Source organism: Melospiza melodia, chromosome 13, assembly GCF_035770615.1.
Source record: "Melospiza melodia melodia isolate bMelMel2 chromosome 13, bMelMel2.pri, whole genome shotgun sequence".
Classification (NCBI taxonomy): Eukaryota; Metazoa; Chordata; class Aves; order Passeriformes; family Passerellidae; genus Melospiza; species Melospiza melodia.
Window position 1 is genome coordinate 21,021,107 of NC_086206.1, and position 24,820 is coordinate 21,045,926.

At 46.2% G+C, this 24,820-nt stretch overlaps 1 protein-coding gene across 3 annotated transcripts in view; it reads left to right on the plus strand.

Moving 5' to 3' along the window:
• Positions 1-5,401: 5,401 nt before the first annotated feature.
• Positions 5,402-24,820, plus strand: part of BANP (BTG3 associated nuclear protein) — a 111,118-nt gene continuing 91,699 nt past the window's right edge. For 2 of the 3 annotated variants that reach the window (XM_063168176.1, XM_063168178.1), the window contains exons 1-4: positions 6,470-7,379; positions 16,397-16,538; positions 17,334-17,428; positions 18,620-18,819. In XM_063168176.1, coding sequence (XP_063024246.1) covers positions 16,469-16,538; positions 17,334-17,428; positions 18,620-18,819 — 365 coding nt within the window. In that variant the 5' untranslated portion in view covers positions 6,470-7,379; positions 16,397-16,468. Of the gene's footprint in view, positions 5,494-6,469; positions 7,380-16,396; positions 16,539-17,333; positions 17,429-18,619; positions 18,820-24,820 lie in introns of those variants that run through there. The other variant, XM_063168177.1, reaches the window with a different exon arrangement.

A 24,820-nucleotide genomic window follows, 5' to 3' on the forward strand; every position in this document is an offset into this window, starting at 1 on the left:
AAATGAGTGTTTTGAATTAGAAACTTTTTGGTGATATTTTCACAAAACATTTGCCTGTCTGCCATCTCTTATCACGCAGAGTGTCAGGGCAGGGCTCGGGCTCAGGGAATCCTCTTTGGTAGCCTGAAGTGGCCAGCTGAGCTGTGCTATTTATTATTCCAACCCCTCCTATTTAGCAGAGTCTTCCTTCCTGCCTGTCATTTATTCCCTGAGCTGCCAGCACTGCCTGTATTGTCAGCTCTGAGTTCTGCCCAAAGAACTGAAACATCAACTGTTCATCACTGGCTAATGTGGGTGAGGAGTGTGGCTGCACACAATGAAAATGGGCTTCTTTTTCTTCACAGAAATGAAACAAGGGAAAAATTAGAATTTTCTTGCTGTCACCCATCTGACTTTTGCTGTCAGTGCCTCCAGACTGAGCAGAGAGGATCAATAACTGGGAATTTTTTATTAGAGTATTGCCAGTACTTAGTTGTTTTTATTACCATTGTTCATATTAATTGTGTTACTTGCAGAGGGAAGATCACCTCATCACTGCAGTGTGTCCAAGGAATCTGATCCCCAGGCATCCTCCTTGGAAGGCTGTCCCTGCCCTAGTGTTGTAGGTCAAACCCAGTAATTCAGCAAAAAATACAGTGTTACAGCTTTACTGCAATTAGATATCATGGAGGTGATTTAATAATGAACATTTCCCTCATCTAATTATTGTCTAATTGTGAGGACACTCAGTCAAGTTGTGGGAAGCTGCTGAGGAGTGGAAACCTCTATGGAGTGACTAAAAATGTCACTTAGTGCAGGTTCCCCTCAGGAGCCAGGCCACCCCTGGGTGCCTTGGCCCCTCATTTCCCTGAGCATTGGCTCACACTTCCCATGGCAGATTTTACTTGGGGGAAACTTTTTTTTTGATGTCCATATTCTGCTGGGACACTTCACCCAGCTGAGCTCAGAGGGCTGGGAACCACCTCTGCTTTTCATTCTCTCTCTTGCATTGAGGACAGAACATTCCAGATTTGTCCCCATGAGTGGATCCACTGATGTGGATTTTTTCAGCAGCGGGAATTCCTGAGATGTGCTGGGAAGTTCTGTCTGATACAGCCCATGGATCTTCATCCCTGCCAGGGAGCACTCCAGCATCTACTGGAGAACACCTGGAATGGGAGAAGAACTCTGTCTCCAGAGCTTTGCAGTGCCCAGGCTGTAGGGAAATGCAGGATTTCACCATCCCAAGGGCTGGAATTTGCCTCTGGACGAGGTTCTGGCTGACCTGAGCTGCCCTGAAGAGCAGCTCTGCCTTCCTGCCTCTGCCACGTGGAGCTGTGTGGAAATGTGCTCAGGGACATCCTGCTGCCCTGGCCACAGCTGGGTATCTCCACTCAGTTTATTTTACCTCTCACACCTGAAATGTTGGAGTTAAAAATATTTTTTGGATGTGTTGAAATGCATGCATGTCCAGAATGAGATGGTGAAATTCTGCCTAGAATCATAGAAGGATAAAATCCTCTAAAATCTGTAGATGGAATGAATCCCCTTCAGGCTCTGAAAATTCCCCAAAAATACTCAGATGATAATGGTACCTGAACAAATAAACGTGGTCTGGGGCAAACCTGAGCAGAGCTGGGCAAATCTCAGCTGTGTGGGGAGGTAAAAGGGCAGAGAAGAAGAAAGATCTTCTTCTTCTGGTTTCTTCTTCTCTTCTCTCACAGGATCTGTGAGAAATCTGGAAGATCCCAGCCAGACACAAACACAGGGCTTGTGCCAGGGGCACATTTCTCAGGAGGAAAGGAGCCTCCCATCATTTGGGGTTTTTTTTTTTTTTCCCCAGGATCTGTCCAGGGAGATGGAGGAGTCTGTAAATAAATAAGAGAACATTGAGGTCATGCCTGACCCTTCTCAGCTTGTTCCTCAGACTGGCAGAAGTGACCCCACAGGAGCAGGGACTTTGACCAGACAGGTGGCAAAATGTGCCACAAAGTTTCTCTCTCTGCTGAGGGGATTCAGGGCCTTTTCTTCTATCCCTGTTCATGAAAATGAGGAGTATTTTCATTGAATAAAATGGAGTTTACCCAGCAGAAACCAGAATGAGATCAGAGTGTTGATACAGAGGTAGCTGAAGTAGGTCCAGGAGCAAAACCCACTTGATGCTGCCCTGTTTTCTCTTACAAACCGCAGAACAATTCTGAGGGGATTGAAAATGGATGTGGCAGCTGAAAATTAAATGATGAGCTTCTCCTCATATGGTGCTACAGCACATTTACAAATAATATCAATATTCTCTTGGTTGAAGAGATATTTTATGTAACTTTTCCTTAAGCATCACTGTCACAATACAGGACAGGCTGTGTTCATCAGGCTGGTTTGTTTCCCTTTCCAGTTACAAGAGATATTACAGAGAAAATTAATAGACCTAAACAGAAAGAAATTAATAAACAGGGGAGTTTCAAGTGCTCTTTTTACTTGGATGTAATTGAGGATTTTATCCTTAGGAAATAAAATTATTCTTCCAGGAAATATTCTGGAGTGACTTCTGTGCCTTGCTTACATCTTCCCCATCCCTGTTTTCCATGCCCTCATGCTCAGCACTGAGGATAATTATGGATGTCTGTCACTTGTTTAAACAAAAGCTTTGTTTGGCAACCTTTCTCTTTCTGCTGCAGCTGCAAAACTGTGTGCACAGTGTGTTAATTTTTTACCTTTGATGCTTTGGGAAGGGTTTTTTTCCCTAATGAAAAAAAAAAAGGAAACCAATGAATGAGATCCCAATCTCTCCTGATCCACACAAAACGTGAAAGCAGCAACTTCCTTAGAAAACAATAGTAAATGAATGCTGAGACAGGATGAAATAAGCTGGATACTTCCTGGAAGCAAATTACTCCTCATGACATGGCAAAGCACAGACATAAAATGTAAGAGACTGAAAAAAAAAAGAGCATGAAAATATGAGGAAATAAAACAACAAAGAAATCCCTTGTTTTATTTGGGACAACACACTAACAGGGCAACAGGGGGCATTTTCTCCTGTAAAATCAAAAAAATAAATTACATATTAGCAGCCTGAAGTTCTCAGTCGCTTTTATATGAGGACAGGAAATTAAGAATGGATTTGATGTAGGCACTTGAGCAAATTATCATGGTTTAAATCAGAATAAACCTTCCAGCGTATCAAGTTCTTGGCATTTGCTCATAGGCAGACTTAGCCCAGAGTAAAGTGAAGCCCTCATTCACTAAATGGGGATTACACTGAATTTCTTTCACTTATTGCAGAAATAGTCACAGGAGCTCAGTTTTGGCAGCAGCTGAAGCTCAGGAGATTGTGAAGCACAGGAAGCAATTACCCTTTGGTCAGTCACTCATTGGTACTGGGAATCGGAGACTAAAGAGCCAAATCTGGCCCTTCAGATTGAGCAGAAAGATCTTTTTCCTCTTGCTGCTTCCCAGTGTTTCCAGTCAGACTTTGTGCTGCATGAAGTGTTTGTCATTTCTGCTGTGCAGTCTCAGGGAAACACAGGGTAAACAAGGATAAAAGAGACTTTCTATGATTTATGGGTGTCATCCATAATTTTAAAAAGAAATGCCTCCTGGTTTGGAAAAGAATCCAAACTCATTTCTTTGGTAAAGAGGGAAAAACTCCTCTAAGGGGTGAGGTAATTGTGGATTCTCAGCTGCTGGATCAGAGTGGACTGGCAGGAGGAGGTGCTGCAGCCTCCCTTGGGATAAATTGTTTTATTTGTTTATTCTGCCCTTATCTCTGATCACAGCCACAGACATCACTTGGATCCCGCCAGTATTTCCTGCAGTTAATTTGAGCTAAATTAACTTTGGGTAAATACCATAACTGGTTTATGACAATGAAAGATTTATGTTTGTGTTGGGAAATGATTCATGGCTCTCCAGAGGAGAAACACCTCACACCTCCAGCAAACAGGAGTTAATAATCTTTGGAGTGGCAATATCATGAAAATATGAGAGAACAGGGCAGTTTTACCTCAGGCTGGTTTAGGATGGCAAAAGCATTTACCAGCAGCTGGAACAGGGATACTTGTATCCCTGTTTTTCCAGCTGGGACCTGCAATTGCTTGAGTCCAGCAGAAACTCTTTAGCAAACTGTTACAGGGCAAATCGGTGCAGCAAAGCGTGAAATAATCCTGTGTGAAAAGTCAGACTCTAAGTAGTTTAACCTTTGAACTGCCTGATCTGCTTGTGAAGGGGGAGAACACAGTAAATAAATCAACAGGCTCAGCTGAGCACTCCCAAACCTGCATGAGGGAGCAATTTCCCAACACACCAGGCCTGCAGGTGTCTGGAGAAACACTTACAGCTGAGCCTGAGTGGATTCAGCTTTGTGAATGGCACTGGGGAACCCCATTAGGCATCTCATTTAGGAATTTTTATTTGTCTTATTTAAGGAATGTTTTAATGCAGAAGTCTGAGAGTTGCTGCTAGCTACGGTGAAGCTGAAAAGTGAAGTGTGGTTGGTGTTTATTGGGCAGCACTGTGCTATATAAAGACAAAATCGTCTAATCTTTGTCCTCTTTCAGAGCCATTTGCACACACTTCCTCCGTGCTTCTTTTTTTGGGGCTTTTTGCATATTTTTATCATCCCCAGCAGGTTCATGGCGCGTTCCCCACCTTCACCCAGCCCTGCTGTTCTCACGGCACACACAGGAGTGACAGAGGAGCAAGGCTGAGGAGCCAATTTAGCAAATTCCCACTGCTGCCTGCTGCTCAGTGTGCTCTGGGCACGGTGACATTGCTGTCCTCAGCACCACAGTGACATCCAGCTCATGTCAGCTCCAAACCCAGGAACTGTCAGGGGGGAGGAATCTGATGGAAGGAGCAGATGGGAAAGGTGTGAATGATTTTGGAGGTGCAGATTCCTGTTTCATCTGCCGGCTCTGCTGGCTGAGTGCTGCGGATATTGAGGGGCTGGAGCGTGTCCAGGGAATGAAATGGAGCTGGGAAAGGGGCTGGAGAATCCTGAGGGAGCTGGGAAGGGGCTCAGGTGAATCCTGAGGGAGCTGGGAAGGGGCTGGAGAATCTTATGGAGCTGAGGGGGCTCAGGGGGGCCCTCCTGGCTTTGCACAGCTCCTGCCAGGAGGGAACAGGGACAGGGACAGGAGCAGAGGGAACGGCCTCAGGCTGGGCCCTTGTGGTGGGGACTGGGCACAGGTGGGACTCGGTGATCCTGGAGCTCTTTTCCACCCTCAGTGAACCCGCGATTCCGTGACTCCCTGACTACACTTCCCGGCACGCCCCGCGCCACCCCGCGCGTACTACAGGTCCCGGCGTGCTCCTGCGGGGGCGCGCGCGCTGCCCTCTGGGACTCGTAGTCCGGTCCCCGCTGCGGCGCCTCGGCGGGGAAGGGCGGGGGCATCGCGCGCACGGGCGCGGCGCGTGCGCGGCGCGGGGCCCCGGGCCGGATCTCTCGCGAGGAAGGACGCCATTATCGCAGCCGCCGCACAAAACACCACGAGAACTCGGCGCCCGCCTCACACGGTAACGCGGCGCCCCGCGGGCGGGAGCCTCCGCTACGCGGCCACCCCCCGGCCGCCCGCACGGCCCCGCACGGGGACACCGAGCACACACCGCGCTCCCGCCGCGCTCCCCGGGCCGCGAGCCGGCGGGGAGGGAGCGGCCGAGGCGGGGGGGCCGCGCGCCCCCCTCCGCCTCCCCCCATCGCTCTCATGGGGGTCGCCCGTGGCTCGATATCGGGGAGAAAATCCTCCCGGTGAGGGCGCTGAGGCCCCGGCACGGGGTGCCCGGACAAGATGGGGCTGCCCCTGCATCCCTGGCAGTGCCCGAGGCCAGGCTGGACAGGGCTCGCAGCAGCCTGGGATGCTGGAAGGTGTCCGTGCCGTGGCAGGGCTGGAGCGGGATCAGCTTTGAGGTCCCTTCCACCCGAAGGTTTGGCTCTTCCCGCTCCGCTCCGGGGCTCACCCCGTGCCGGGCTCCCCAGTGCCGGGCTCGGTGTCCCGCTGTCCCCCGGGATGTGTTTGGGGCTGGGCTGGGAGCTCCTCCGTGCCTGCCCTGGTGCGGCAGGGTCCGGGCACAGCCCCGTGTGTGCTCATTCAGTGCCTGACAGGGTTTTCCACACCCATAGCAGGGTTGGTGTTCTGTGTCCTCTCCATGCCAGCCAGCTGTTTGACATTGAGTGCTTTCCATGCGATTTTGAGCCGCAGTTCTTCCCTGTGAGGGTGCTGAGGCTCTGGCACCGCTTTCCCTGTGGCTGCCCCTGCATCCCTGGCGGTGCCCAAGGCCGGGCTGGACAGGGCTCGGAGCAGCCTGGGATGGTGCGAGGTGTCCCTGCCATGGCAGGGCTGGAACGAGATGAGCTTTAAAGTCCCTTCCCACCCAAACTATTCCAGGATTCTCTCATCACACTCGGTATCCCGATACCCTTATTTGCAATTCAAGTGTTGCCTCCTTTTTCTCTCCCCCCCGCCGCCCCCCCCGCTTCTTTTTTTTTTTTTTTTTTTTTTTTTTTATTTTTAAATCCATCCACAGTGGCAAGTTGTGTACTTCACCAAATATAGTCATTTTATCCTGCTATGGCACAGATAGTTTATGGATCAGTTTATTTTTGGAGCTCTCCAGGGAAGACTTTTTGAAGTAAACAAGGGTTATTAGCAACTGAGAGATTTCTTTGGTTGGAAGCAGCTTTAAAGTGGAATTTTGGAGTGATTTTGGTACTTTCTTGCCGTCTGTGTGAGGTTACCTGAGGTGCGGTGCCCTATGGATATCAAGAGGCAAACCTGATATTTTATAACTTTAAATACTTCAACCAAGATTTTAAAATATCAAAAAAGTGTTTGAATTTCATAGCAGTGACTCTTGAAACAGAGGGTTTTCTCTATTAGGAAGTTTATATATATATATGTTTTAAATAGTTGTTTATAGAAATTTACCAGAATAACAAGACTTTGATTCTGAAACCCTGAGCACCTTTTCCCATCATTAAATGGAAGTAGTTCCATTTTCAGTAATAGATGTTAGGCAGAAAGATTAATTAATTTATTGGGAGAATAAAAAGATGGAGGTTGGATTTGGGAAACATTCCATCTTCTCCAGAGGCCACAAACATTTTAGAACTTTGTTTTTTCAATTTATCATCTCTTCTACAGCTGGGTTTTCTGTCTGAGTCACCCAGCCATGTGAAAGTTGTGTGGTTCCAGAGCAGGTGTTAATTAAGGTTCCTTCAAAGAACTAATTGATTAATAACATCCAGAGCAATTTAATAAAACCATTAAGGGCGTGGTGCTAATTAGCAATGCTCACAGCTGCAGCTTCCAGAGGCACCTGCTCCAAGAAATAAATTTGGAAAAGGGCTCCTCTCCTGCCTGTGCTGCTTTTACCATCCTTCTTCTGGAATTTTGGGCAATCAGGTGAGGAAAATGAGCTTTAGTCACAGCTCAGAGCTGCTGATTGTGGATTTGCTTTGGCTTGGAAAGGAGTTGGGGTGTCCCAAGGGATTCACTCCCAGGGAATTCCAGGGAGAGGCTCCTCTTTGCCAGGATTTGAGTTTGCCTCTGGTTTTCTCTTGAGCTTCTCCCTCATCTTGTGAAGCTTTGTAGGTGCAGGAGCAAGACACAGCTTTAATGTGCCAGAATTCCAGGGCTTCCCTTTGTTTTGTCAGAATTCCAGGGTTTTCCTTTATTGTGTCAGAATTCCAGGTCTTCCTTCATTTTGTCAGAATTCCAGGGTTTTCATCTCTTTCCTTGGAATGGGAGTTGCTGGGATTGAGCCACTTGTAGGAGGAGACAGAGCAAAGCCAGGTTGGATTTAGAACTACAAAATGTCTTTGTATGCAGAATTTTGCCAATAAAATTTTGGTCACAGGTTGATTTCCTTTAGTTTAAGACTCAATATTTAGTTATTGACAGTTGAAATAACCTTATTTTCTTTCTTATCCATATCATCGACAGGGTAATCATCACATTTTATTTTTTTTCTTTCCCAAGTAAAATAAAAGGAATAAAATGTCTTCACAGTCACATAAACCACTTGTTTCTTGCAGGTTTAGGTTTTTAAAGGTGCTGGAAAATAGTGAATTTTGCAACCAGTTAGACTGAAAAACATACAAAAGGTTTAATTTCATCGCACCCTTGGTATGTGGGAGTTGAAATAAAATCATTTGTGGTGGTGTCTGTTGAACAGAATCATTTGATGTTGCTTCCTGTTTGTAACCCCTGACTTCAGAGCGCTTAAGGGAAGAATATATTCAGTTCAAAGCTCTGAAAATCTGAGTTTTACCGTGGAGAAGAATGGAGGGAATTGATGGCAGTGGGGAGTTCCCTTTCCCTCAGGTATAAACAGACTAACCTGATCCTCTCCAGCACCCTCTGAATTAAAACTTTGGGGGAATTTAAAACTGAATTTAGTTGGGATTTTTCTTTTAACTGCAGGGAGGGGAGCTGCCAAGCCAGGACCAGGTGGATTTAAATGAAAATTTAAAATTGGAGGCAGGATGGGAGGTTGGGCTGTGCTCCAGGAGCAGGAACAGGAGCAGAGGGAACAGCTCAGGCTGGGCCAGGGCAGGCTCAGCTCGGACAGCAGCAGGAATTTCCCCATGGAAAGGGGGGTCAGGGATGGGAACTGCCCAGGGAGGGCTGCAGTGCCCATCCCTGGAGGTGTCCCAGCAATTCCTGAGCTGGCACTCGGTGCTCTGGGCTGGGGACAAGGTGGGGATGGGACACAGGGTGAACTCCATTATCCCAGAGCTCTTTTCCACCCTCAATAATCCTATGAAAATAACTCAGATTTTGAAGAACCGCTCAATTCATGTTCTCCTACTGAAATGATGCTCTTCATTATTTTTTTTGGCAAGAATTTAAAACTCCTGCTATCTCTCTGTTATACAGCAGTGCTAAAGTCTGGTTTGGCAGCTGGAAAGGTTCTTTTTCCTTGATGCCTGCAGCAGGAAAATCCATTAGAAGACTTTGGAGTGAGCAGGTTGCATTTGATGTTGGCTTTCCTGCTTTTTTGTAGTAGCAGCAGCAGCCTGTGCCAACACTGGGGGCTGTTCTTGTCTCCTCTGGAATTGCTGGATCAGAAACTTTTTCCAGTGTATTGAGGCCTAGCAGTGCACATATTAGGAAAAAACGAGAAAAAACTATAAATTATTATTATTATTATTCTCTTTTGTTGCTAAAGGTAAGCTGGCAGGCCAAGAGAGAAGGGCCCTAGATAAGGAGGGATAAGTGGGATATTGGGAATGAATTCCTCCTGTGGGTGGGTGAGGAGCCCTGGCACAGATTGCAGAGAATTGTGGCTGTCCCTGGGTCCCTGGCACTGCCCAAGGCCAGGCTGGACGCTGGAGCAGCCTGGGGTAGTGGAAAGTGGATGTTAAATTAATCCTGGAAGTTTGAATTTCCTGGAATAATGGAATGCCCTGAGCTGGAAGGACCCCCAGGGTTCCTCCAGTCCAGGGCATTCCCAAATTCCCCCCCGGGCACCCCTGGCAGCGCTGTCCAACCTCTCCTGCAGCTCTGGCAGCCCCTGGGCAGTGCCAGCACCCTCTGAGGGCAGAACCTTTCCCTGATCTCCTCCTAAACCTGCCCTGGAAGCCCTCGTAGGATTTTTGGGGCTGTTCCCAATAAAGATCCTCCATCTAGTGGCTGAAAACAAGAAAACAACGGGACGGGATTTGCTGTCTGGGCAGGTCTGCTCTCACATTTGCTGCTTTTCAGCAAACTCTTACAAACGGTGCGTGGTGTGAACGGTCCCTGTGGGGAACAATCCCGCCAGGATCCGGAATTCAGCCCCTGCAGGCACTCACAGCTCCTTGCCCGGGGGTGGCTGCCGAGTTCAGCGGGATTGAATGGCTGCAAATCGAATTCAGGCACCTGAGGGCAGAGCTGGGCACATTTTGAATGTTTGTGTGAACATTTTGAATGTTCAATGTGCGAACATTTCCTGCCCAGCTCCTGGGGAATCATCCCCTGCAGGCTGTGCCCGGGGGGGCTGGCACACGGCAGCGGGGTCTGTACGGGAATTTGGGAATTTGGGCTGGAATTCCTGCTCTGTGTGACCGCCCACTGCCGTTCCTGTGCCTGGCCAGCAGGGAGGGCATTCCTGGGGTATTTGTTGGCTGTTGTGTTAGGAGTGGTGCCAGGGTTAGAGGAGTTGGGAAAAGATATCCAAGCAAAACAGTGCCTTGTACCAGGTGGAACCAAAAAAAAAAAAAACCTAAAAAGCAAATATTTCTGAAGGCAAAACAATAAACCAACAATAATAATGGCAGCTTTCGTGGTAATACTTGAGAATTTCTGCCTCCCTGGGAGGTTTTCTACTCCAGAGCTTCCAGCTCCTTTATTCTTGGAGCAACTGTTTCCTTTTTTTGGTTGCTAGCTGAATTTTACCACTTGCACTGGAGTCCATCACCGTTATACCTCTGTGAGTGATACTTCTTTGACATATCCATCTCCAGAATGTTGTGGCTGGTGTCCTGGTTTTCCCAGATAGGGAACATTTCTATCTTTTTTTTTTTTTTTTTGAAAAACAGACATTTTTCCTGATCTTTGGCTGAATCAAAGCTGTTGTCTACTATTACACTCATTTTTAAGCTGTTAAACTGAAATGTTTGTGTGGTTTCACTATGAAATTTAATTCAAACACAATGTTTTTCCTTGTCTTTTAAGGTGGATTGAGGATAAGGGTGACAGCCAAACAGATGCTAAGAAAAATTATTCTCATTTGTAGTTTTGGGTAGTAAGAAGGAAGTGTAAATCTGATCTCTTCCTCCTAAAAATAAGTTTTAATTCATAATGTGATGGGCTGCAGAGAGCTGGGGCTCAAAGGAGGTTCTTGGATTTATGGAGCTTTGAGCCCTGCATGCTCTTAAATTGTTGCTTATTATTGTGTTCCATTTGCACTGGTGCGGCTGAATTGGGAATTGGTGCAGGAAGATTCTGTTCCAGCTGCCAAGCAAGGTGATTTTTTCATGGAGGAAAAGCCAGGCTCTGGGTTAGAGAATTGCTGCAAGTCCCAGAGAGACTGAAATGAGAATTGTTGTGTCCTGAGCTTTGTAACTCCCGGGATTAACTTCATGTGTGGAATTATCCCAACATTCCCAGCTGTGCCCTTGGAGCTGCTCCAGGGGTTGTTCCCCAGGACTCTTCAGGGGGGTCCCAGCTGTGCCAGGGGTTTGGAGCCTCCAGAGGGGGATTCTTGTTCCTGGAGCCCTTCCCAGGGCCAGTCCTGTCCTGTTCTGGGGCTGCTGCTTTGCTAGGATCCCATAGTTTGCTTCCCAGGTGGAGTTAAGTGGGGATAATTCCATGCCCGGAGACAGCTCAGTGCCCCCCTGGGCTGTTTCCCTGCAGGGATTTCAATAAAAACTGAATTAATGAGTATTTTGTCCTCTGCATGTTCCCTGGAGGTCGTGGATGATGTTTATACCATAATCCCTGTGCAGCTTGAGGTCATTTCTCTGCTCCTGGAGATCAGCCCTGGCCCGTGCTGGCTTTATTCCTGTCACTGGGCTGGGCTTTGTGGTACCTGCTGTGGAAAACCTTGGGAAGTCTCACTAAATCAGAGTTTTTGCAGGATAAGGACCTTTGGCTGAGAAAAATGGGCTCAATTAATGAATTAAATTCATTTGAGGGGAATAGTTTTCCATGGACAGGGACAGATGGGATATGGGGGTGAGGCCCTGGGGTGATTTCCCAGAGCAGCTGAGGCTGCCCCTGATCCCTGGCAGTGCCCAAGGCCAGGCTGGGCAGGGCTGGAGCAGCCTGGGACAGTGGGAGGTGTCCCTGGGCTGGGATGGGATGGGATGGGATGAGCCTCAATGCCCCTTCCCACCCCAACAATTTCATGATTCCAAATGCGCTTGGATAAAGATTTTTGAAACAGAAATTCCATATTTGAGCTGTGCCTTTAATTGATCAGAGGGAAGAGTGGAATGAAGAAGAGGAAGAACGTTTGAGGCTCTGGGGCTGGGCAGAGGGAAATGGCATTTCCCAGCTTTTCCCACACAAGCTGCAGGAACATTTGCCACAGTGCAAGCTGGAATCTAAAGGAAGATTTTCATTTATCAATAGCACTGGGAAATGTCCAGAGAGCTCAGCTGCTCCAGCCAGAGCAGTGCAATTCCACACTCCAAGCAGAGCTTTGGAATGTGTTTGGGTTTTTTTAAAGATAATGTTTACCCTTGCTAATTAATATGAGAGAAGGTTTCTGTTTTGTGCATGTTCTCCTGTGTTAACAAGGCATTGGATGGGTTTGATTATCCACTTTGGAATGCTGCCCTGTGACCAGGGAAAGCCATCAGATATTTCAGTAAATAGCTTTGTTTACAAGGGACTGCTCAGAAGAATTATTCAGAATTAATGTTTTAAAATAGATTAATTAAATTACATTAAACTTGTGTGTGGAAAAGCTAATCTGGAATTCAGGTGAATTTAATTTAGTTGCTTACAAATATTAATTTACTTAATTAAACAAATGCTGATTGAATTCTGTGTTAAGTGTATCAATTCTGAGTAAGAGTATTGGCAGAGATATTTAATGTAATTTATCTAATCAGCTTTAAATTTATATCTTTAGTTGTCTGTGATGAGGTTTTTTTTGAGTATTCCAGTACTGGAGCCACTTCCAGGCAAGTGCTTACAGGGATGCTCAAGGCTTTTTGCTCCCATTTTTAAGGGAAAATGAGATAATTTTTAGTTGTAGTTTCATTTATCCAGCAGGTGTCTGCTGGGATTATTGGATCAGAGGAACAAAGTGGGGGGGGGAAAGAGGGGCAGTGGAAGAGCTGCTCTGGTAATGGGCTGTAAGAGCTCAGAGGGGTTAGAGAACCCCTAAGAGAACCTGGGATTTCACAGAATTGGTTACTGAGGGTGGAAGGAGCTCTGGGATCAGCTGTTCCCCATCCCCACCTTGTCCCCAGCCCAGAGCACCGAGTGCCAGCTCAGGAATTGCTGGGACACCTCCAGGGATGGGCACTGCAGCCCTCCCTGGGCAGTTCCCATCCCTGACCCCCCTTTCCATGGGGAAATTCCTGCTGCTGTCCGAGCTGAGCCTGCCCTGGCCCAGCCTGAGCTGTTCCCTCTGCTCCTGTCCCTGTCCCTGTTCCTGTTCCCTGTCCCAGGAGCTGTGCAGAGCCAGGAGGGCCCCTGAGCCTCCTTTGCTCCAGGCTGAGCCCCCTCAGCTCCCTCAGGATTCTCCATTCCCTTCCCAGCTCCCTCAGGATTCTCCATTCCCTTCCCAGCTCCCTCAGGATTCTCCATTCCCTTCCCAGCTCCCTCAGGATTCTCCATTCCCTTTCCAGCTCCCTCAGGATTCTCCATTCCCTTCCCAGCCCCCTCAGGATTCTCCATTCCCTTTCCCATTTCCCTCAGGATTCTCCATTCCCTTCCCAGCTCCCTCAGGGATTCTCCAGCCCCTTCCCAGCTCCCTCAGGATCCTCCATTCCCCTCCCAGCCCCATTCCCTTCCCTGGACACACTCCAGCCCCTCCAGGTCTGTCTTGGAGGAGCCCAAACCTGAGCAGAGCCCCAGGTGTGGCCTCAGCCGTGCCCAGCACAGGGACAGTCCCTGCCCTGGGGCTGTGGCCATGCCAGGGCTGGTGCCAGCCAGGTGCCAGTGCCTCTGCCCACCTGGGCTCCTTTCAGCCCCTGTCCTTTCCCAGCTTTCCGGCCTGGAGCTCCAGGGGTTGTTGTTCCCAGGGGTTCTGTGGAACCTCATGGATCCAGGCTGGCCCTTCGGAGGCACCCAGGGAATTGGGAGTGGAGAGGGGAGACACATGAATGGTTCCTCACTTTTAGAGTTGGAGGAGCCCTTGGAATTCTCTGGGAGAATCCAAAAGTGCAGCACAGATCCACCAAAAGCTGGAATTGGTGTGAGCCTGGCTGGCCAGGAGCTCCTTTAATGGAATATTTTCCACTGCCTGGTAGAACCTTCCTCCCCATCCCCTCTCCCAGCCAGGGGCAAAGTGACCATAAAATGTTCCTGTGTTGATCCAACTTCCATGTGCTGCTTGGGGAGGAGAGGTGGGCACGTTCCTTGGGCCTGCTGTGGTTGATCCCCAGCTGCCTGGCTTTCTGTTAATATTTCTTTTTTATAACTGAAAATTTGTTCCTGGGAGTAGTTCAGCACTGGTGGCCTGATGCCAATGTACATACACTTAATTTAGATTTAATGGGGACTAAAGTTTCAGACAGGAGGTGGAAAAAAGGGGGAATATAGAGGAAATTTCAAGAAAAAGAGTGTTTTACGTGAGGAAAACTGGTAAATACTTCACTGAGTAAAGTACATGGAAACCATAATGGCAAAGTTACTCTGGATTTGTTGACTGAAGCTTTTGGAAGCTGATAAACTCCTCTAACTCTCATCCTGTTGAATTTGATCAGGCTTTTCCCTTGGTTCTAAAGCAAGGTCAGCCCACCAATAAAATTTACTGTTAGAAATGGAAATGGTGAATTTGGGAGAGGAACTCTTTATTCAAGGTGTGAGAACAGCACTGGCTGCAGCTTCCTTGGGCTTTCCTAATCCCCAGGCTTCATAACAAATTTATTTGTTATTTTGTTTGTATTTATTTGTTTTCCCCTTCATGCTTTGATCCAGGATGGCAGCAGAAGGGAGTTTTGTCCTGGCTTTGAAAAGGAGCAATTGTGGCTGATTTCTTCCAAGTTGTATCTGACTTAGTGAAATTGGAATAACATTTGTTTAAATTGAAGTAAATACTGATGTTATGAACACACATTTCTCTGTGTGTGCTGTAGCTGCTCTGCCAGTTGTGGTTGTGCCCTTGTTTCAAGGCTCTGGGACAGAATATTTGGGTATTCCTGAAGCTGAACATTTGGGACAGAATATTTGGGCATTCCTGAGGTGAAGTTGAACACTTTCAACCTATGGCCCCTGAGAGGTGGACAATGGGTGTTGGAAACAGGAAATAACTGAAGAAAAATTGAATTTAGTGATTTTTAAATTTAATTTTGAAGGTATGTGTTTGCATCTTGAGTTGTGCAGGGCCAGGAGTTAGATGATCCCTTCAAACTCAGGAGTTTTTGTGCTAAATAAGTGAAGTATTAAAGTGGATTGATACATTTATTACAATTTAATTGCAACACAATTATTGCAATTCCTTCAGAGGAGAAATTTGTTGCTATGAGATGTTTCAATGCAACACGTGCAGCATCAGTGAGTCCTGTCATAACCAAGTGAATCACAGTGACCCCTGTAAATAATAAGCTTTTAAACAGTTCTAATTTGCTCTAATTTGGCCTCTTTTGGTGCTTGCAGGGGTGGCTGTGTCCCCTGAAGGCGAGGGCAGGGCTCTCCTGTGCAGGCCGTGTGTGACAGCATGGAACAGCACAGCTGCTTTGTTCTGCTCAGCCTGGCCGGGCACCAGGACTTCTCAGAAATGGCAAATTTCACTTGCCAAAATGGCATCCACGACCATGGAAGGACTGCCAGGGTTTTTGGGCTTGCTGCCACACGCTGTGCTGGCCCAAAAGTCTTTCACCATGAGCAGAATTTCAAGTGACTCAGTGCTGGCAGTGCTGGTGTTTTGGGTAAACAGTTTGGGGATGTGGGGAGGCCTCCTCAGAATCCTTCTCTAGGTTGTGTTGCTCTCCTAAAAATTTATCCTCTCCACGTCTGGCCTGATGGATTTCTTGGGCTCGAGTGGAAGAGGAAAATCATTGTGCATAGCTGGATTTGATTCTGTGTTGATGGATGAATTATCATTTCCATCAGTAAGTCTCCATTTATCTCTCCAGTGTTTTTTACTCCAGGTTAAAAAAGGAAAAAAGAAAAGTCCACTGATCTCTTGGTATTCCTTGTCCAGCCCTTTGTAAAATGGTAGAAGCTAGGAGAGATTGCAGTGATTTTATTTCAATTTTACAAGTTGAAGGTTTCTCTTAAAACACTAATAAATAACCTGGACTGAGAATTCCAGGGGAGCAAGGCTGAGAAATATTCTGACTTTAAAATCAGGACCATATCCTGAAAAAGGTTTCATCAGAGCTGAGCTGTAGAAAACCCAGGCAAGTTCATCCTGAAGAAAAAAGTCAAGTTTTGCTTTAGTTGTAACAAGATGTGAGGAAATTCCTGTTCTCACTGAGTTTAGGAAGATTTTAGAGGCCTGTTAAGATTCAGAATTTGCAAATCTGGTGTGGATTGGAGCTTTGTGAACTTTGAGACTGTGAACTGAAAGTTCTCCTGGTCCCTGGGAATGTGCAGTGAAGAGCAAGGAAAGCTTCAGCTCCTGCCTCAGCCCTGGGGCAGGGAGGTTCCTCCTGCAGGGGCTGAGCTGTGGATGCCACTGGAAAATCCTTTTGTAGCTTGGTCAGTTCTCTGAGAACCGAATTTCTGATAAAGGGAGAATGAAAAACCGGAGGTGTTGGTGCTGTCTGAGCTGTTTCACAAATATTAACCCTGTCCTTGCTGCTGTTTTGCAGGAGTGCATGCCTGGGCCAGCTCTGCCCTGGGGAGCTGCAGTGGTGCCTGAGGGGTTTTGCTGCAGGTTCTGAATGATGTCAGAGCAGGATTTGGCAGATGTGGTTCAGATTGCTGTGGAGGACCTGACTCCTGATAATCCAGGTAGGAGGAGACTTCCAGCAGTGCCCATGAACTGGAAATCACTGCTGAGCTTTTCTTTAAAATACAAAGCAGGGTTTTATTCCAAAAGGTGCTTTTGAAGCCCATGTGCCATGATTTCCAGAGCTTCACTTGTGTATCCTCAAACCCTTTAGATCAGATTATTTTATTTATTTCACTTTTCTCTTAATTGCCTGTTTGTTTTTTGTGCAGGGGTAGACTAACCCCAAAACCACTGAAATATTCCTGCAGTCTTGTTTTTTCCCATGGTTAATGTTTTCCTCCAATGGAAACTGTTCCCCATCCATTAGGAATTGTTTTATGTGTAAGACACTTTGTCTCATCCATTATTAAAATTCTTTGGACAGTCAAATGGCAAAACATTTCTGAAAGTAAATATTTGGATATCACTTGCTCAGAAATTGATTTCCTGAGTGAAAATCTATTGAGATGTTGGTCCTCAGTGGCTATTGCAAGGAAGAGCAGTAATGGAAATGAGAGACACAGGCCAAAAAAACTGCTTTTGTAATAGAAAATGAAAAAGTTACTCAGAAATGGTCCCAAAGAGTTGGAGGAGAAGCTGGAACCTACCAGTCCTACAAAAGTCTTTGCTTGGTAGAGGAACTCAAACCTGGTCCCATCACCACTGTCAGAGATTTGAAAGAAACCCCAAGCAAGTGTCAAAGAACACATTAAGTATCTTAATTAAATTTACAGGCTTTTGTGGTTTTAATTTGAGCTTTGTCCTCTCAGGCTCTAAACTTTGGCAATGCAAAAATCTTTTTGTTTCCTTTGCAGTTGTGTTGGAGAACCATGAGGTGGCAGATGATGATGTGGAACCCGCCCTGAAACGTCAGAGGATAGAAATCAACTGCCAGGATCCCTCTATTAAGGTTATTTAATCCTCTTTCCTGGGTTTCATTTTAATGATAATTTAGTTTAGGGGAAGTTATTACAAAAATGTAAAATAAATTGTTTATACTTAATACTGGAATTATTCTGGTAGATACTTGTGCATTTTTAGGTACAAATTTAAAAATCTGGATAATTGTCTAATTTTTCAGTGTAGAATTAGTAGCAAGAATTTCAGATGTAGTGTAAAATATCACCAGAATTAATTCCACTGACCCAAAACTTCTGTATTGGGACATTTTTTGATAAAGTAAATGAAGTTGACCAAAAAAATGAACTTGAGGATGTGTTTGTGTTACAGTTTGTAGATACTTTCAGCCTTGTTTGAAGCTATTATTTGAAGCTAACAGCATTTTTCTGATAGATAATTCACATTTAATTCTGGCTCAGGAGCTCAGAAATCACCCTGCTGTGATTCAGGGCTGGTTTTTGCCCTGGAGTGTGAGTACCTGATGATATTTCAGTGCCACAGCCACTGTCCTGTGTAATTCTGTATTTTTGGGGTGATCCCAGGGGCTGGAGCTGTGTGAAGGAGGGGTTTGGGGTGCTCAGTGGCTGCAGGGCCACAAGATGGCACAGCTGCTGTTTGCAAAGCACACAGAGTGCAGCTCTCCCTCTAATGGCCTGTTTTCCCAGGAGAACCCAAGTGGAATATGTTTTCTTTTCAAAAAGATTGCTTAGCAAAACAGATTTTATTTATTTGCTTTTCTTGATTTGCTGTTCAGCAGGAAGCTGAAGTGAGTGGCATTAATTGTCTCTGAGATTTTTTGTGTTGATACAATTTCCACTGCAATTTATCTGTTTGGGCAGGAAAAAAACTCACTAACTTTATCCAGGAGGATGCATCCAGAGATTTATAATCCTTTTGTTTTCACATGTGGGCTGCAAGGCTTTGGCAAGTCATTAGAAACGATTTTGCAGTGGATGAAATCATCCTGACAAAGTGCTTAGGTGAAAATGGCTTTGGCTGGGCTGCTTTTGGCTCCCAACTAAAGATCTGGAAGAATGTGAGCCTGCTGAAACGCTCCTGGATGTCATCAGGGGTGGATTTTGTCACTGGACAGGCTGTGAGTTCCTCTAGGATTGCTGCCCAGTCACGTTTGTGTGGAGCTTCCTCGGGAGCGGGGACGAGCTCGGAGCGCTCAGCGCGGGTTCTTCTCCTCCCTCCGCAGTCGTTCCTGTACTCCATCAACCAGACCATATGCCTGAGGCTGGACAGCATCGAGGCCAAGCTGCTGGCCCTGGAGGCCACCTGCAAGTCCCTGGAGGAGAAGCTGGACCTGGTCATGAACAAGCAGCACAGCCCCATCCAGGTGCCCATGGTGGCCGGGTCCCCGCTGGGCGCCACCCAGACCTGCAATAAAGTGCGATGGTAAGGACACAGCACTGCCCACTGCCCTAAAACCCCCAAATGCAGGAGCTGCCCATTCCTGCTCCCTCTGCAGCTGAAAAGAGGCTGCTGCTGGAGGTAGAGTTCATTTATCTTCTTGAAGGTAATTTTTGTAGCAGTTTTGTGATGTTACTCAGAAGCAGATGCTGGTCCAGGGACAGTTTGCAGCTCTTCCCACATTTCATCCTGACTTAAACCAGACTCCTTCATCCATCCCCTGGAAAAGCCTCAGCAGCTCTTTCAGACAGGTTTTTGAGACTTGCTCTGCTTTTATTTATAGCTGTTTTGACTTAATGAGTTCATCCTCCTTCTAATTGCTTCTCATTTTACTTCTCTTCACCAGAAGTACAATGGACTGTGTTTTATGAACTTGTTTGCTAAAGAACCCTGCTAGAAAAATATCTCTGCTTTTTTTGGAGTTAGAAGCTGGAGGTGGAAAATCTGTTGAATAATCTAATGCTGAAAGATTTTGCTGAAAGATCAGGCTTGACCTGCAGTCCCTTTGTGTCTCACTCCCCTAATGTGGTTTTAAATACCTAAATCTTGATGTGTCTGTCATCTTATCATCGAGGTGATCCCAGCCAGAGAAATCTGCTTAACAAAAGACTCTTTTCTCCAACACTTCTTCCTCCTTTTTCATTTTTTTTATAGCTGGAAAACACTTCATACTGCTCTGAATAACTACTTTTTACTCTCCATTACAAAGGGGTGTGCAGGCATTTAATTTTTCTTTTAAGCAGGTGCTGTGTCTGCTTTTACCTCTGCTTTTGAGGGCTTCATACACTGAAAAGATTAATTATGGCTAAGCTGTGTAATAACAGACACAAAGTACATGCAATAAAGACTTGGATCACAGAGGGAGCAACCAGAGTTTTACACCAGGACTTTTGCTAAGTACTTCTTTCTCAATAATTGTTTCTTCAACAGCCTTCTTGTCATTAATTTAGAGATGTCCAAGTTCTTGTGCACAAGCTGAACTTTTTGCTGTGGTTTTTGCACAAAAGGCTTCAGAAACCTTTTCAGGAACCCACAGCCCCTTTGGGACCCTATTAATTCATGCTCAGTGAATGCTTTCCTCTGTAAATTGTACTGTTTTGAGTTTCTGGAGGAATTTGTCAGACTTGAGCTGTTTGGTTTGGTTTGGTTTTAAATCTCTGCAACCATCAGAAATCTGTCCTGGCTGTTGATTGTACTTCATCTTTTGGTTTGGGTTACAGATTTTTGCTGACAGCTCCTCAGCCGCTCTGACACCATCATTTAGATAGAAGTCTTGAAGAAAGCAGGAATCTCTGCCCCAAATATTTGTTGCTGTTGGTCTGAAGTTGCACATTATCAGAGGTGTGATGCCAGGAGAGCACTGAGGGCTTTTTGTTCTGGAGCAGACTGTGGCCTGTGGGACTCGAGAGAAAATAGGGCTGGATGTGTTGAATTTGGCACTGGGGACACTCCATTTGCACAGGGACAGAATGTTTCCCTGAATTCCCTGTCTTTCATCCATAAATCCCTTTATCACTTGTTGATTGTTTCCAATTAAAGGCTGTTCCATTGTACCAGCTCTGTATCCTTCCCTCTCCCCCATCCATCACAGGAGGCAGAGCTTCCCACAAGTTTGGGATAGGGATTTTCAGATTCTCCACAGGAATGGGATTCTCCAGCCTCCTTCTCCTCCTCCTGCCACCAAACTCATGCTGGGTTTGCTGCTGTGACAAAAAGTTGTGGTTATTAAAGGCTGTCAGGGAAGATGGTGCTGCACTGCCAGGAGAGCAGCTGCTCTTGGGGGAAAAAAGGGAATAAATCCAGTAAATACCTCAGGATCCTGGCTGAGAATTGGGGCTGTGGGAATCCACGAGCTGGGGGTGCTGCTGGGGGGGGCCTGGCCTTGATTCTGCCCCTCAGGTGAGACCCCACCTGCAGAGCTGCCCCAGCACAGGAGGGATCTGGAGCTGCTGACAGAGCCCAGAGGATGGAGCAGGATGAGCAGAGGATGGAGCAGGAAGGCTGACAGAGCTGGGATTGTTCACCTGGACAGGAGGAGCTTTGGGGTGACCTCAGTGTGGCCTTCCAGGACCTGAAAGAGCTGCAGGAAAGATGGAGAAGGACTTTGGACAGGACCCAGGGAATGGCTCCCACTGCCAGAGGGCAGGGCCAGCTGGGACAGTGGGAAGGAATTGTTCCCTGGGAGGATGGCAGGCCCTGGCACACATTCCCAGGGAAGCTGTGGCTGCCCCTGTGCAGGAACTGAGTTTGTGGTGACTGGAGTGGGGCTGGCACAGCCCAGCCCTAACTGGGCACAGTGTGAGGAGCAGGAGAGCAGCACTGACAGCAACGAGCCGTGGAATGCCCAGGGGTGCTGGGCAAGCACCAGGGAGCAGAGGGCACCCAGGGACGGGGCATGAATAGAGGGCACTCAGGGGCAGGGCATGAATGTGAGGGGACAGAGGGCACACAGGGGCAGGGCATGAATGTGAGGGGACAGAGGGGCAGGGCATGAATGTGAGGGGACAGAGGGCACACAGGTGCAGGGCATTAACATGAGGGCACACAGGTGCAGGGCATTAACATGAGGGCACACAGGGGCAGGGCATGAACAGAGGGCACACAGGGGCAGGGCATGAACAGAGGGCACACAGGTGCAGGGCATTAACATGAGGGCACACAGGTGCAGGGCATTAACATGGGGGCACACAGGTGCAGGGCATTAACATGGGGGCACACAGGTGCAGGGCATTAACATGAGGGCACACAGGTGCAGGGCATTAACATGAGGGCACACAGGGGCAGGGCATGAACAGAGGGCACAGGGCATTAACATGAGGGCACACAGGTGCAGGGCATTAACATGGGGGCACACAGGTGCAGGGCATTAACATGAGGGCACACAGGTGCAGGGCATTAACATGAGGGCACACAGGTGCAGGGCATTAACATGAGGGCACACAGGTGCAGGGCATGAAGGTCAGGGGATAAAAGGCTGGGCTGAAGGACAGAGGAGCAGCTGCTGCAGCCTTCTGAAGTGGCAGGGTGTTACTCTGTGTGGACAGGACCTGAAGCCTTCTGCTGAGGTATGGTGTTAGTGTGGGTGCTTAAAGCCTTCTGGAATGGTGTGCTTGAGACTCTGTATGTCATCAAATTAAAAAGTTCTGTTTGGAATCACAAGATTTTTAAAGGGTACTGGAGAAGTGGAAGTAAAATTTGGATGCTTTTGAGTAAAATAATTTGGTGAAGTGAAATTCCAGTTTAAGAGCTGAGAATTTGAATGGTTTTTCATAATTTTGTGGATTGGGCCACAAAATTGTTGCTTTTCCCCATACGTCATGGTATGTGCTGTGGCACCCCTGGAAGTGCCCAAGGCCAGGCTGGAGGTGTTCAGATGAAAATGGAGAGAATTGAAAGGTAAATGGAGCTCAGGTGTTTTCCTGCACCTATTTTTTTTTTGCTACAGTTAAAAAACAGACCACAAACACCTGGTTCTGTTCCATATGTATTTGTGGGTAATTGACAACAAGTATAGAGATAAAAACATTTATATTTTGTCTTTAATGAGACTGGGATAGTAGTAAATGGAACTGCAGATTAATTGCACTCAGTTAATGAGCCAAGATCCATCCTGGTGTCCTTGAACAAAACTCTTTGGGGGTTGAGCATTGGCTAATTAATGTGGCTAATTAATCCTCAGATGCAGTTTTGTACCAGATGGGATGTTTGAGTTTGCTGTGTTTTTGTAGGTGTGGATCATTGAAATGTTTGTTTTACCATTGAATTTAATCAGCAGAACAATTTAATTGAATTTGGAGAACAAGACTTGTCCACCCACTTTGCAATGTGCCATTTGGCAAAGCCCCCTGGCTCCACATCCCCCAAATTCCAGAGCTGGGTTTCTGCTCATTGTTTCCTTGCTTACAAGTGGATTTGGGGTCAAATAATGCAAAATTGAGAGTTGAGATGTTCTTAAATGAGGTTGTAAAGCAGAGAATGTGGTGGGGAATAAATTGTAGGGGGACCCTTCTAGATTTAGCAAAAATATTTTTGCTTCTCCATAAAACCTTTAGGAAAACAAACAAACCTAAAGAAATATAATCAAGGTATTGGTGTATAAACCCTAAAATAGCCAGAATTCTATTTTTAAAATTTATATATATCTCTATATTTATTCTTTCTGTGAGTTACAAACCTCTTGGCCAACCTAATTGCATTTTTATCAGGAGGATTTTTACTGATTATAGTAAACTATCCCACTATGCTAATCCAGACTTTTAGAAGAAATAATAATTCCTCAGCCCTTATCAGTGAGCTGTGGCTGCTGAGTCTCTTCCCCGTGTTCACTGCAGTTGATATTATAACTCATTAGGGGATGTAAACCACTTTATATCCTTTTATTTCACTCAGTGATAAATAAGTTAACATTGGAAACCTTGAGGATTTTTGCTGGTTTTAACTCAATTTAAGAGCTAATTGTTCCTTCTTGGAATTGCTTCTGAAGACCCTGAATTTGCAGGAAGATTTTAATTGATTTATTTGGGAACAAAGCATGGATTGAGGAGCAGAGAATCAGGCAGGGTGAAGGGTTTCTTTTCAAGGTGCAGGCCCATGAATCAGCCTGGAAAAACATTTCCCTGGAAGGGGATTCAGCCCTGGAGACAGCCCAGCAGTGCCTGGGGCTGACAGGGAGTCAGATACAGAGTCAGAAATTTGGGGTGACTTCTCAAGGTTTGATTTGGAGAAGCTTTGGAGTTGCCCAGGTTTGCAGGAATTCTGCAGCAATCCAGGTTTATTTCTCCTTTATTTATCCTTGGCTTTTCCTGGGGCCCCACCCAGCAGCAAATGTGCAAATAGTGAATTTTGGGAGGCCTGGACACGACCACAGCTGGACTTTTGTCCTTGTTGGGAGGGAGGAATTCCCAACTTTCCCTGTCTGGCATGGGAGCAAACATTTCTTTGGAATTCCATAAATAATTACCATCAATTCTTTAGAATATTTGAGTTCTGGGATTCTCCCAGGTGGAATTCTGGGGCTGTTTTCCTGAAGGATTGAGGAGGAAGGGGCTGCAGGAAAATGGCACAATTGTTTGGGATCTATTCTCACCATTTCATTTTGGTTACACTCCCTGTGGGGAAACAGAGTCAATATTGACCATGAGAAAATCATTAACACTTCATGAATTAAAAAATCCTGCTTAGAATCACAAGATTTTTAAAGAGTTCAGAAGAAATGGGAGGAAAATTTGGCTATTTTTGAGTAAAATAATTGGGTAAAGTGAAATTTCAGTTTAGGGGGTGAGAATTTGAATGGTTTTTCATAGTTTCGTGGATTGGGCCACAAAATTGTTGCTTTTCCAGCCTTTGGAGTCCCCTGTTTTCAGTTCTGATAAGGAGATCAAGGGGTTTCCACACATTATTTGTGTATGAACTCTCTGTTTTCAGGTTGAGTGTGTGAATTGTGTTAGTGTGGGTTTGTACATGAGGGAAGTCAGTGTTTGTCACCTTGGTGCCAGCCCTGAGCAGTGTTTCAGCCTGCAGGAATTGTTGTGCCTTGGGATATGTGGTGAAAACCCCAAATTCCTTCTTGAGGTGTAGTAGAGAAGTTTCTCTGAAAATTACAGTTCTGTTCTGCATTCAAAAACTGAGTTTATAAACAGAACAAATGAAATAAAGGCATTATTAGATTATCTGTCAGCTCCTTTTTCTTTATCCAGAGTTCTGTTGTTTCTTTGGCTGTGGAATGAAAAAAAAGCCTCCCAGACTTGACATCTTTAATTCCTTGGAAAACACAACAGTGCTTTCCAAAATCTCCTAATTTGTCAACAAAACTTGTCAGCCTCAACCTTTTGAGGTTTAATTTTATTTTGCCTTCCTGGCCACGTGGAATTCATGGAGAAGATTCCTGTGATCTGTTTGATTTATTAACACCAGTTGATTATTGAAAATAAGGGCTGGGATTTTTATGAATTCCAAATTCCCCCAGGATTAGGAGGAAGTGGCCTCG